We start from the raw sequence: 13341 nt of genomic DNA, 5'->3' as shown, positions 1-13341 counted from the left end.
TTCACATCTGCTCTCTTTTCTCATCATGTTGTAGCAACTGTAATCTCTGTAGAAGACTAGAGAAAGATCTTGGCCTTCATTTCTTCATTTGTGAAATCCTTGAATGTAAAGTTGTTTCCACTCTTAACTGGTGTATAAATCCTTATGATAGAGAGAGGCATTGGAAAGTAAGCCTAATGATCAATGTGAATATTACTGTTATTTTCTATTCATGGACTTTGCTGGAGTGTGGATTTCATATAATCCTGACTAACTCCTTCCCTCTCACACTTGGTAATCTTCTTTGAAGGCAGTCAATCTCTACAAAAGTTGACTTCTTCAGGAAGAAATTGACTTACCTGCTCAAAATTGTAATAACTGGTCCCTTGAGATTTTTTTTTTTATCTACTTATTTACTCTACAGTTTGGATATAGCTTTCAGCAAATCTTTGGTGCGTTTTTGCTTTTGCTTTATTGATTTGAAGAAAAAGAAATTGTTTCCTCTTTAATTTAGTTTCTTAGGAAGTCAGATTGTACCTGTACCCAAGCATAATAAATACTTCCAAAGTTTTAAAAGGTATTATGCCTAATTTACCATTAAGGAAAGATATTAATTAATGATTTTTCTATTGTGCCACAACATTAGCTGCTTTACATATTAATTTGCCCACGTACAAAGTGGAGAAAATATTAATGCCTAACTCATGGAGTTAAAAAAAAATAATAAAAAACAAAAATTCTAGGAAAGTACTTAATACCCAACATTTAGTAAATAATAGATATAAATAGCTAATATTTTGATAGTAGTAATAGTAGGAGTGGATGTGAAGAACACATCCCAATATGCTCAAGACTTTCTAGTTTTAACACTGAAAATCCAACATATTGGGAAATGCTTCAATCCCAGGAAAAGCCAGATAGTTGGTCACCCTAGGAGTAGTAGTTTGGAAACAAGAGATAAATATAAATAAGGGCCCTGCTTCCTACAAGCTATTTTACCTAAAAGAAATTATTAAGTTTTTGAGTTGCTGTTTCTTTATCTGAAAATATATATGAAATAATAGAACCCTTATTTTTTCCTGCTCAAACCATCTTTACTGGCTTTATTCTGCTTAGATATTTCAGCACAAAAGGTTTTGCTTAATATGAAGAGGACCTTCAAGATCTGTTTCTAACCTGCCCTTTCATACGCTATATTCCTTCCTCCTACTCACGATGATAATAACAATATTGATGATGATGCTGATGACAGCTAATGTTTATCTAGTGCTTTCTACATTGCAAGAACAGCTCTGAAGACTTTATAAGAACTTAAACAAAAGAGTCCAGAACTACTCACTATTTCTAGTACACATGACTTTCATATATTCTATTCAGACTATTGCCATGCTATTACCAGAAATTGTAAATTCCTTCTGTATATCCTTTAAGATCCTGCCTGAATATCACCTCTTCTGTGAAATCCTCCCAGAATCCACAGGACAGGAATTTATCTCTCGCCCTTCACTGACCTGCAAACAATTTACTCATGATGTTAACACTCCTTACTGCGCTATGTTTTTCATTATATCAAACTTTTTTTTAATGTATCTGTATCCTTCACCAAAAAAATGCCTGTTCATATTTCTAGCATCACGCATAGGACTCTGTTGGTTTGTTTGTGAAATGAATGAAAGAGCAATTGATTTACTTTACACTTAAAGATTCCCTAAAGAGTTTAAGTGATCAATATCTATTTTTATAATATCTATCAAAAACTGTAACAGCTCGTTTACTGTGCAGAAACCCATATGGCTTTAAGAACTATGGAATATAAAGATTAAATAATTAAAATGAAATAATAATAGAATACAGTGGAAACGGTGTCTATTGTTGCAATCAATTCTTTAAAGTCAGAAGAAGCAGATGTTACAAATAAGAGGACTAAATCCATCACAGACAGGTTTATCTGAATGGTGGACTTGCTCTGCTAACTGCTGGGAGAACTGCTGACCCTGATCTGTGGACTTAACTTTTTCTCTGGAGTAAAAGGAGCTAAAATCTGCATAATTAAGACCTACTGTTTAATTGGATATGGGTCACTATCATTTCAGATGGAAGAAGCTTGCTTGTGCTCACATTCCAGTTTGAAAATGGAAATAAATAGAAATGGTCACTCAGACGGGTAACCCTAGAGACAACTTGTTAATATTTTTGCCTAGATTGTTAAAAATTACAGCATGATAAAAAATTACTTCTTGCCTCCAGTGCTTGCAGATACTTGATTTTTTAATGGTTATACTAGCTAAATATTAAGATATGTGGTTGAAAACAATTAAGACTTTAAAATGAATCAAAAGTATGAGTAGGAAAAAATCAGTATTGCCACTTTTTCTTGCAATTGATCTGGTATATACCTCTTCTGTTTTAATATTTTCAGACTTCTTTTTAAATGTGCCCATCATGGTTCGTATTTTCATTCAATTGTTATTCTGTGGTAGTTTTATCTCTCATCATACAATTGAAACTTCGAGAAATGGGTTAGCCTTCTTTTTAACATGCAACGTTTTTAATATGGCTCCACAGTTAACAATGGGCCCATGTCTCGTGCATTATCATTGTTGTCATTCAGCGGGTGAAAAGGGTTTCCCAGATTCCTCAGAGATTTGAAATGGCCAGATTACATGGAACTCCTCAAGTGAACACTTGTTAACGCCAATTTGGGAAATTGGTGATAGCACAAAACATGTGGGAAAGTCCCAGGCTGGGCTGAGGTCCCTTTGGCAGGATCGTATCTGGGTGGAAATGCAGTTCAGAAATTACCTTGAGACCCTTGTATTGTGCTCTGTGTTGTGGTTTTATGATATTTGATATACAGAACATGGGCGGCTGAATGATAAAAAGTCTGAATGCCAGTTCACTGTGACTCATCAGAAACAAGAGTCTTGCTAAGCTTACTTATTTCCTCCCAGTTTATTTCCTACCATGTCCATGATTCAGCATCGTTAAAGAAATAACCTAAAATGCTGAAGCTTTTGAGCCTCGTATTTAAAATGTTCACTGAAATCATTTTCTCTCCCTGCTCCTAAGCCTCTCAGAGGATATCATGCTTTACATGCTCTGTGTTTGATTTTATTCACAATTCTCCTTTTATACTCTTTCTGAAGACAGTGTACGGTTGATCGTTAGCATTATTATTGTTATTATTATTATTATTATTATTTCAGCTACAGTCTAACTACATATCCACACTTAGCCAAGGGGTTGGGTTGATTTCATTATGCATTCAGAATAAATTCCTCCTCTGATATAAATGTTGCTCGGGATAGGAGCTTTGAAATGGATCCCGATTCTTTATATTCTTCCCTGTCTGTTTCAGGAAATAGTGAGATCCTGTTGATAGTAAAGGACAATGTGTCTAAAGTTCACTTCCAAACACCCTGCTCTTTGCCATGAACATCATCTGCATTCTCTTTATAATTCAGAGCCATGAGAGATCTGACTAATCTTGGCGATCTGATCCAGTATCATTGAGGGGGGGAGGGGAAGATCCTTGATAATAATTCTACCATTTCAGATTAGTGCAAGCTGGAAAGTTTTACAGCTTCTGTCATCTTAAAAAGATATCAGGGGGCAGAGGAATGAGGCCTCGGATTATGGTTCTGGAGATTTAGTTGTTTGTAAAGAATAAAATGATCCGTTATTATTCAAGGTTTTAATCAATGAAAGCAAACGGCATCTGTGTGTTGTCCTTCTCTCTGCAGAAGACAAAGGCGCAGGCCCCCATGGTGCTGACTGCTGGTCCCAAGTGGCTGCTGGATGTGACTTGGCAAGGGGTGGAAGACAACAAAAACAACTGCATTGTGTACAGCAAAGGTAAAGGCAAGAACCCTCTGCTCCTCCTTTGCAAGTATTGGAACCTGGGGATTGCACAGTAGCTCCAAATGAGCTGGGATGGGAGGACGGAGTCAAAGTTGGTCCTCTCTTCCTTTGTCTCTTAGGATCTCTCTTACCTGTGTTTGCAGCAAAATCTAGTGCTTTTTTACAACGTAAAATCACAGTATGATGCCCTGAATTATTTAGCGCCATATGCATGTTCCTAAACTGTTCATATTTGAGTGCCCCTTCCTTGTTCTCTACGTTTTTAGGGAGGGCTGGTTTGAGGAAATCCCAGGTTTCTCTCCAAGGCATTATTGATCAATAAGCAAATTCCTGGTGACAGTTAGCACTTCCTGTCAAGGTGTGTGCTCCTGGAGGCACTGCATTCCAGCCAGGTCCTTGAAATCACTCATGATGACGGACAGGGGGGCAGCTTAAAAGGAACCCATGGCAAAGATGGAATTCTTCCCAGTAGTGATTTCTGAAGGGCAGGAGGTGAGCGGGAAAGAGGAAGCGAAGGCTTGCAAAGCTTTGCCTTTGATTTGCTCAGTGAGACATCAGCCTAGCCTCTGTCATCCAGCTACGCCCTGGCTACAGAGGAGCTGAGCCGCAGCTCACAGCTCCGTGGTGACATATTGCAGGGCTGGCTCCCCAAAACACAGCCCCCTCCTGTGTGTGGTGTGGTTTGGGGCCCTTTGCTCCACATTCAAGTTATGGACCCGCACTCTGTACTTTTTCCAGTGAAATCCCTAATCGCTGTACTTTGTAAATATTGCAGAACCTTGTGCTTCTCATGTTTAATTTCTCTTAGCTTTCGTTTTTAACCAAACAGACCTACTGAGATCAAAGATGTATTTGCACATTGAACCCAGACGCCATGAAAGCATACAAGGGACCAAGCAAATAAGCGCCCCTATCAATGCATTAACATAGAAAACACTAATCATAACATCAAAGGCTCTTAAAAACTTGCTAGAAACAATTACAACTTGTTCCTATAATCATTATAATTTGTACACTTATAAGAGGATTGCCATTACACTGCCGTAGCCTTTGAAAGTGGAAACACCGGAAAAAGGGAATTTGCAAGCTAAGAAAACAATCTGCACAGCAGGATCTGATTATATCCCTTTTCCTTCTGTGATTGCTGGTCCCATACCCACTAGTTTCTAACCCTAAATACCTGTGCTGTGCTGGCGGGGGAGCTTTTAGCTGGAAGAGAAGGTAGATTTTGCCCAGGATACGTCAATATGATCTGTCCACATAGGAAGATATGGCCCTATGGGACTCTGCCATTACACGTGCATCTGGTACATGATGAGAAGATCATCTACAACCACGCAGACCTTTATGTCCAGAGATCATGGCGTATGTATTAATGTGGAACTTCCCAAAGGGTGTGTATGTGTTTTCTTTCCAATGAAATTCTACAGGGATTAGTGCTCTGGGCAACACACTTGGGAAAACTTAGCTGTAGACCCTACTCATCTCCTCAATGGGCTTCAGAGGCCTGGTGTTGATTTGGGGAATTCAGATGTTCATTGGAGGGAGGGGATAGCTCCCCCATAGTAGGTCTTCACGTTCTGGGAATACCTCAATATTTTGGCACTGGAATAGGTTTCATTCGAGTCATGGAAAATGTGACCCCGGGAAGCACACTTACCAGGACCACATGGGCTCTGAGGCCTTTTGTTGTTACAGCCAGCAGGTATGGCAGAACCGCTCAAAGCAAATGAGTTTTGTAGGTGGAAGGATTTAGCAGTTTAGATTTAACAATATGGACTTGAAAATCTCCAATGTGTGAGGCATTGTCATAGTGTGTATGTTATTTTGGGATGCTCTTGTTTTCAGGTGATAGAAATCCAAATGAAGTTCACTTGGTGTGTGTGTGCTTGTGTGTGTGTGTGTGTGTGTGTGTGTGTGTGTGTGTGTGGCATTCATCTGGTCGTGGCCCTGAGAGTCCAGGGCAGTTCTGGGCTTCAGGAACACCTTAATCCAGTTGTTCACACCTTGTCCCCAGATTGACTCTGTCTTCTGCTTCCTCTTTCTTTTGTGGACTTCATTCTCAGAAGTAGTCTCCTCAGGAGGTAGGAAGCTCCATACTTATCCTACCAGCTCAACAATTCTAGTGAAAAGAGAGCTTTTCCAGATGTTTATTTGGATATGTCACATACCAATCCCTAAACCAGTTAATCACTATGACTCTCCCTGACCCTCCCTCACCGACTACAATCATTCTTAGGGCCAAAGAGTAGAATTATCCCCACAGGAGCCACTAAGAAGGAGGGTAAAGGGTAGATAGTTTCCCCAAAGTATTATTGCCCCCCCACACACACACACACACATACACACACACACACAATTGTTTGTGCGCTAACATCCATGCACCCAGATTTCCTTATTTTGTTTTCTAGCTGAGAACCTATATGACTTAGGCATTCTATGCCAAAATCATTGTTATATGAGATGGATAACTGAGAGTATGTTAGCACCTGTTTACAAGTGGAGGTAACATGCATAGGTATAGTGTTTTTAAAAATTGCCCTGACTGTGAAATTTTTGATATTTTTATGTTGTATCCATAGACCCCTTAATATGTAACTGTTGCCACTTCAGAGACACACTTCTTGAAGTATCATTAAATGTGGGCTAGTAATGAAATTAAGTATAATTATAAAATTTTCATTGTTCATCAAATAATTATTATAAAATGTATTATAGTGCTTAGTGCTGCTTAACTGCCTGCCATCATCTTTTTTCATCAATGTCAGAAAAGAACAGTATTTGGCATTAATGGTATAATCTCATGTACTTTTTCCCTGCCTCAACTACTCCCTGTCATTCCAGAAAGTAATTAGGTCATCCAGACATTGATGGACCAGACTTGTTGGGTCGTCTGTTTTTTGCCATTATTTTCAACAGACTCCAGATAATTCCAATTTACTTATCTGCAGTGAAAAAAAAGACTAAAAAGCACTATGCTGAAGTGAAAGGGAAGTTGCTAGGGGATAGGATGAGCAAGGTCTGCCCACTTACTACTAAAATCCACTAATGCCTGGTCAACATTGGAGCTTGTCTTCTCTTTTATTTTTTTTATTATTTTTCAATTACAATTTTCACTGGATATTATTTTGTATTAGTTTCAGTTGTACATCATGGTGTCTTCTTTGCTCTGTAACATTCTGTTCTTTAGAGTGGTTGCACAGAATTGGTAGCCCTTTTATATGTGAAAAGAAAATGGCTTAATTTTGTGTTTTGTTTTTCTGAGAAATTTCCTAGTAAAATTAAGCCTTTAGCCCGGGGGGCGGGGGGGGGTTGTTCATACAGCTCACTTCAAATAAGGAGTTGTCATTTCAGAGTAGCCACATTCTCTAGGTATCCAGATTAAGAGAATAGACATTGTCAGTAAAAAAAAAAAAAAAAAAAAAAAAAAAAAAAAAAAGACTAGAAACCCTCACTCTCACCTCAACTCTTGCAGTGGCCAGGTAGCTCAATCATCCTACCCATATGCCAAGGTTGTAGGTTCCCTTGCTGGTTAGAGCACATAATATAAGCAACCAATGAATGCATAAATAAGTGGGAAAACAAATTAGTATTTCTTTTTTTTATTTCCTTCCTCTCTCCCTCTCCACCCCCCACCCCTCAAATAAATCAGTCAGTAAAAAAGGATTCTCATGTGAAAGAATTTCATTGTGAAACAACAGTTGCTCATAGGTAACTTTGGGTAAGTCATTTTTCCCTCTCTAAATCTTGATTCTCTCAGCTGTAAAAATGGAATAGTAGTGGCCATCTCACAGAATTTTGGGAGATGCATCCACACACTAACTGTATATTTTATTATAAATATATTTGCCCTGTAGTCATAAGTCAGTACAAATTAGAAGAAATGAAGCCAGGCCTCCATGTTGGTATCAAGCAAGTATGCAAGGAAACATCATCGTCTGATACAAGATTTATACCCAATAATTCCATAAATTCCCTTCGGTCACTGTGAACCCAGGACACCTGCAGAGAATCATATTACAGAATCAGAGAACTGAAGCCTTTGCCAGAGATATTATTGAATTTTTTTTTTTGGGGGGGGCTACATGATATTTCTATTTTTAATGAAAGTCATAAAAATGCTAATATAGTTATGATAATAATACTAGTAATAGCAGTATAGCAGTTACCATTTAATAAGCCATTTAATAAGCACTTATTCTATGCCAGGTATTATTTTAAACACTGTACATACATTTTATTATTTACTATTACAAGCTCATGATGTAAAAACCGTATTCTCACTTTGTGGATGAGTAAACCAAGGTCCTAATAAGTTAAGTAAATAGTTAAAGGATTATAGGTCATACACAATGAAATTGGGATTTAGTCTTAAATATGTCACCCTAAGTTACCAAATATATAATTAGCAGAGTTTTGAAGATGTGGTTGTAGGTTACTGCTCTTCTTCCTAAATTGCATACTGCATGTTTATCAGCCAGACTTTCTTTTTCTCATTTTATGGTTTGGCTTTAAAGAGAAAGTGTCCAAGAAGTAAAACAGCAGTGACAGCAGTACTTTTTCTAATTTCTCTGTTGCTTTGAAGACCACGGCAATTTAAAGTCATACAGAAGACTAATCTCAAAATCATTGTAGGATCATCTTCAAGGTTCTGATTTTTGTTGTTTGCACAAATGTAACCATGCAGTTAATTCAGTTAAACTTATATTGATTGTCTACTGGGTTCCATTCTTATATGAGGCACACTGTTGAATTAGTGACAAATTCTAATATGGCCTATCTTGGGGGAGCAACTTTCTGCACATTGACTAAATTGATCAATTTTTCAAAACAAAGATCTTTACTTTTAAGGATTCTTGCAAAAGCCTGGACTATTTTCCATGTTAAAATAGAGGATCTGTTACACGTTCCTAGAACTTTGAAACAATAGCCTGGTCTAAAGTGGCAGCCAATTTTTAAGCTAGCCTTCAAGCAACTTTACTGAAAGGACCTAATATCATAGGAATAAAAAATAAAAATTTAAAGGGGGAAAATGCGCTTAAAATAAAGTATTTCCTACCGGTAAGTCATAGAAAAATGTATAACTATTGTCTAGTTTTACAGAATTCTTAAAAGAGGTGCGTGCCTGAACCCAATATTTAACAGCAGGAATTATAAAATCATAAGGCGATTAAGTTAGCGAGTCACAGAATTCCAATATTGCTTTTTAAATGACTTCAGGATATAGGAGGTTCTGAGGTTATTATCTGTTATCAGGAATACAGTGGAATTGTACAACTGGATAATAACCAAACAAACTGACACAATGTAAAATTACATTATCAGTGTGTTAAAACAAAATTGCACCCTAAAGGAGTCCACATGCCAGCTCAGAGCTGCAGTGTAATTATGCTTAACTCTGATAATTAAAATACAACAGAGATCAACAGAATCATTTTCATTAAGAAAATTATTAATGATGGTGGTATAACAGTAATTGATTGCCGAGCTCCGCGGGATAACGCGCTGCCGAAAACCCAACGTGTGTCATGAACGTCTGAGGCTCTTGCTGGGTATGTTCTGTGAGAATGAGAGATGTTGTGGGGAGTGAGCAGTTCATTATGCCTGTTCTAGGAACCAGTGGTTGTGAAAACAGCTGCTTTAGAAAGCCACCGCTTTGAGTCAAATTGTCATTTCTGGGGGGGTCCTGAAGGTCAAGACCAGTGACCCCAGTACTGACTGTGTTATTTACAATAGAGCGGTCTGCTGCAGATTGCAGGATGACAGCAACATTAGCAAATATCGGGCCTTCTGTCATTTCACATTTTACTATGCATTTGTTATATATTTTTTTACAGTGGTGTGAGTGATTTAATGATGTTATTCTAGTCTGGTTATGTTTGTACCAAATAGTCTATCTCCTTAGTTATTATTAATACATGCTATACGATATGAAAAAAAAATGCATTTGTTCTCATATCAACATCACTGTGAGTTTCCTTAATGAAATGCTGGTAAATAATTCTGCATATCATACTATTCATTACCTCATGCTATATCACATGTTGGAGAAAAAAAAATATTCCTAACTATCCTGGATCCATGCATGAATGAAGTTTCTGTCTCTTAGGGGTAAAAACCCTGTTAGGATGATGGCAAGTGATAAAACCTAGGAATATATCCATTTTATAAGTATAAAAATGTAAAAGGCAGAATGAGGCCTTTTGAAAGGTGACTGCCTGTCATTCAGGTAGGTTAGCTTGTCATTCAAAGAGATGCTAATCTTGAAAGCTACCCCCAAAAGTATCTTTGTCAACTAAAATGAGGGACAACTCTTTAGGGTAGTAGATTTTTTCCAGAGTAAGACACTGTGAATAGTTCTTTAGAACAGTGTATTACATTGAGAAAATTATCCTATATAATAAAACCCTAATATGCTATGTCCAATTGTCTGGTCAGCTGTTCAACCAATCAAAGCATAATATGCTAATGACATGCTAAGGCTGCTCAACCACTCACTATGATGTGCACTGACCACTGGGGGCAGATGGCTGACCAGTTGCTATGATGTGCAATGACCGCAAGGGGACAGATGCTCCGACCTGTAGGTTAGTCTGCTGCTGAGTTCCGCTGATAGGGACTGAGTGAGATAGGCTGGACATGCCCTGGAGCCCTCCCACGGTCCCTTCCCAGCAAGTCAACCTCCCACGTCCCTCCCCAGCCCTGATTGTGCACCAGTGGTGTCCTTTCGCCTGGCCTGAGCTCTCTTGCAATCAAGGCTGAGGGAACCCCCTCCCCCAAAGTGCACAAATTTTGTGCACTGGACCTCTAGTTATATTATAATTCCAAATGAAAAGACAGAATATGAGGTATTGAGCCCCATATGATTACAATCATATTAAAAAGTATATGCATAGTGAAACATACTGGAAAGAAATACCTCAAAATTATACAACTATTTATATCAAGGTGGTAAGATTTGGGGATCTTTTTCGCATCCCTCTTTTATAATTCTCTTCACTTGATTAGTTTTTTTCTTATGTAATTTGAGAAAAGTGTTTGCAAATGAAAATTATACAACCCAAACCAAAAGAACAAAGGAATCTCTGCCTTGCCCACAAAGTGTCTCTCATCCGTAGAATTTAAATTATTTCCTGGTGATATAATTATTTTTATTTGGTATCTCTATAAATTCCTAAAATTTTGTTTTATAATTTTCCGAATACAATAAATGTACTTGGGCCCATGCTTTGTGCATGATATGGCCCAGGTGTTGTGAGGGATACAAAAGACTATGAAACATTGCCCTTACTCAAGGAGCTTACTGGTGAAAGTTGTGCTCATCTGAGTTCAGGCTTGCATGGTCAAAGCAAAGTTGACAGAGGAGTGGAGAGCCGCTGAGAGTTCAGAGGCACATGTGATCACATTGGGAGTTTAGTACAAACGTTGTGTGTGAGGTTAAGCTTGGGTCCACCCATTAATAAAAGCAAGACTTTATCTGTCAGGGGAATAATGTTGGTAGATACACCCTCTCGAAGATAGTAGTGAATCTTTGTCCTTATCCACTTAATGCCCGAGTCCTACAATTTTTCAACTCAAAATGGACCTCCTAACCCTCACTCCACCACCATCGTTTTCCTGTCCACCAGCCCCTCCTGTTTTTTCTTTCAGGTCACCTGGCTTAGATCCCAGGGCTCATGACTACGATTACTCTCTTATACTCCCTCGCCCTTCTCTCTTTACGGCCTTTACCTCCATTCCGGTCAATCTAACTTCCCACTTTTCTCTGGGCAGAAGTTGAAGTGAATTAATATCTGTGACATCCTTAGAAGAGTCACATTGCATGCCACGTAAACAGGTGGTCACAATAAGACAAATGAACCACCACCAACAACAAAACCCAGTGCTGACCAGCTTGCATTACATTTGATCACAAGGTAAATGAGAACCCTCGGTGTAGGTAGTCTGTCAATACAGATTCATTTCCCTAATGAATCCTCAAGGTCACTGTTTCAGACTTCTGCCTCCCAAAACATACCTGGTATAATATCTCTTGTTAAAGGATGACCTTGATTCTTATTTCTGAGAGTGGAAAACTGGAAGCACAAACCACCCTCCAGGAGCTTCCCATCACAATTAGACTGAGATGTATGGTGCATGGAGCCATGTCTGGCTCACTTTCACACTGTGACAGCAGAGGTGAGCAATGGGCAGAGACTGTCAGCCTGCAAAACTTAACCTGTCACCTATTCGGCCCTTTCCAGAAAAAGCTTGCCAACCCCAAACTAAACCTACAGAGCATTTAATTTGGCCTCACAGCTTCTTGCTGCTCTGCCAGGGATACCTCTGTGATTACATTTATGACCCTTTATGACAGCTTGCCAACTACTCTGTTGCAGTGGCACTGGTCCCCTTGCTTTTGCTTGAGAGTACAGAGCATGTGCCTGTCCCCACATGGCTCCCTCTCTAACTTCCTTCAGAACTCTGTCTAAACGTTGCCTTCCCAGAGGGTCTGCCTAACTATCCTGGCTTTCTCTGTCTCTCTTATCTCCGCTGTATGAGTCGGCTTAGGCTGCTATCACAAAATATCACGGACTGGGGGGCTGAAATGACAGGTCTTTATTTCTCACAGGGAGCGAGGTTTGAAAATCAAGGTCAAGGATACAGGCAGATTTGGTGTTTGGTGAGAGCCTTCTTCCTGGTTTGCAGTAGGGCACCATCTTGCTGTACCAGCACATGGTGGAGAAAGAGGGAGCAGGGGGGCACTAATCTCATCATGAGGTCTCCATCCTCATGGCCTAATACCTCCCAGGGGCTTCATTGTCTAATAACACCATGATGGAGGTTAGGGCTTCACCATAAACATGTGAGGGGAAACACAAAACATTTAGGCCATAGCATCCTCTTTCTCGTGTATCTCCATATATGACACGTTAGCATTTAGTAAAAAATTGTAATGTCATTTACCCACCCCTAAAATTCAAGGATAATAATTGTGTACGTTTTTAAGCAGTCTATGGTAGTACATAGCACATAGTATGTGCTCATTAAATATTTATGAGTGAATAAATAAGTAAATGAATGTGTTGCTCCTTATTTTTGAGTATGAAAAACAATATGAGATATGCATTTAATAATTTTTCCACAATTATCTCCTTGGCTTGGCTTTTGATCACTTTTCTGAGATGTTCTCAAACTTTATTTCTTAACTTTAGCATAGCATTTTAGCTGTAATTTTTATACTTTATGAGAGGTCTTTCTTATTCTCTGACAATTTCTATAAAATACCTGGCTCTCTTTATATGGATATTCTTTGATCTCTGTAGATAGGAATTGGATGGATGTTTAGGAAGTTATGTGTCCCGTGTAATGTTTCTTACATTTTCTAACCTGTTTGGTCCCTGTATTTAGTGCTGAAGCTTTTCCTCAAATATCTAGAGATCCATGAATGTCTACTTTGTTGTTCTTTTTTAGGAGTGAGGCACTAAAAGCCAACTGCCATACAAGAGCATGAACAGGCAG

The 13341-nt window shown here is 38.6% G+C and overlaps 1 protein-coding gene across 2 annotated transcripts in view; it reads left to right on the top strand.

The window, feature by feature from the left end:
* ZFPM2 (zinc finger protein, FOG family member 2) overlaps window positions 1–13341 on the top strand; it is a 414216-nt gene that overhangs the window by 275021 nt on the left and 125854 nt on the right. For both annotated transcript variants that reach the window (XM_084864545.1, XM_084864544.1), the window contains one exon: window positions 3723–3834. In XM_084864545.1, the coding sequence (XP_084720671.1) occupies window positions 3723–3834 (112 nt within the window). The remainder of the gene's footprint in view (window positions 1–3722; window positions 3835–13341) is intronic.

Source organism: Pipistrellus hanaki (assembly GCF_964339955.1).
Source record: "Pipistrellus hanaki genome assembly, chromosome: 17".
Taxonomy (NCBI): domain Eukaryota; kingdom Metazoa; phylum Chordata; class Mammalia; order Chiroptera; family Vespertilionidae; genus Pipistrellus; species Pipistrellus hanaki.
This window is presented reverse-complemented; position numbering and strand designations above follow the sequence as displayed.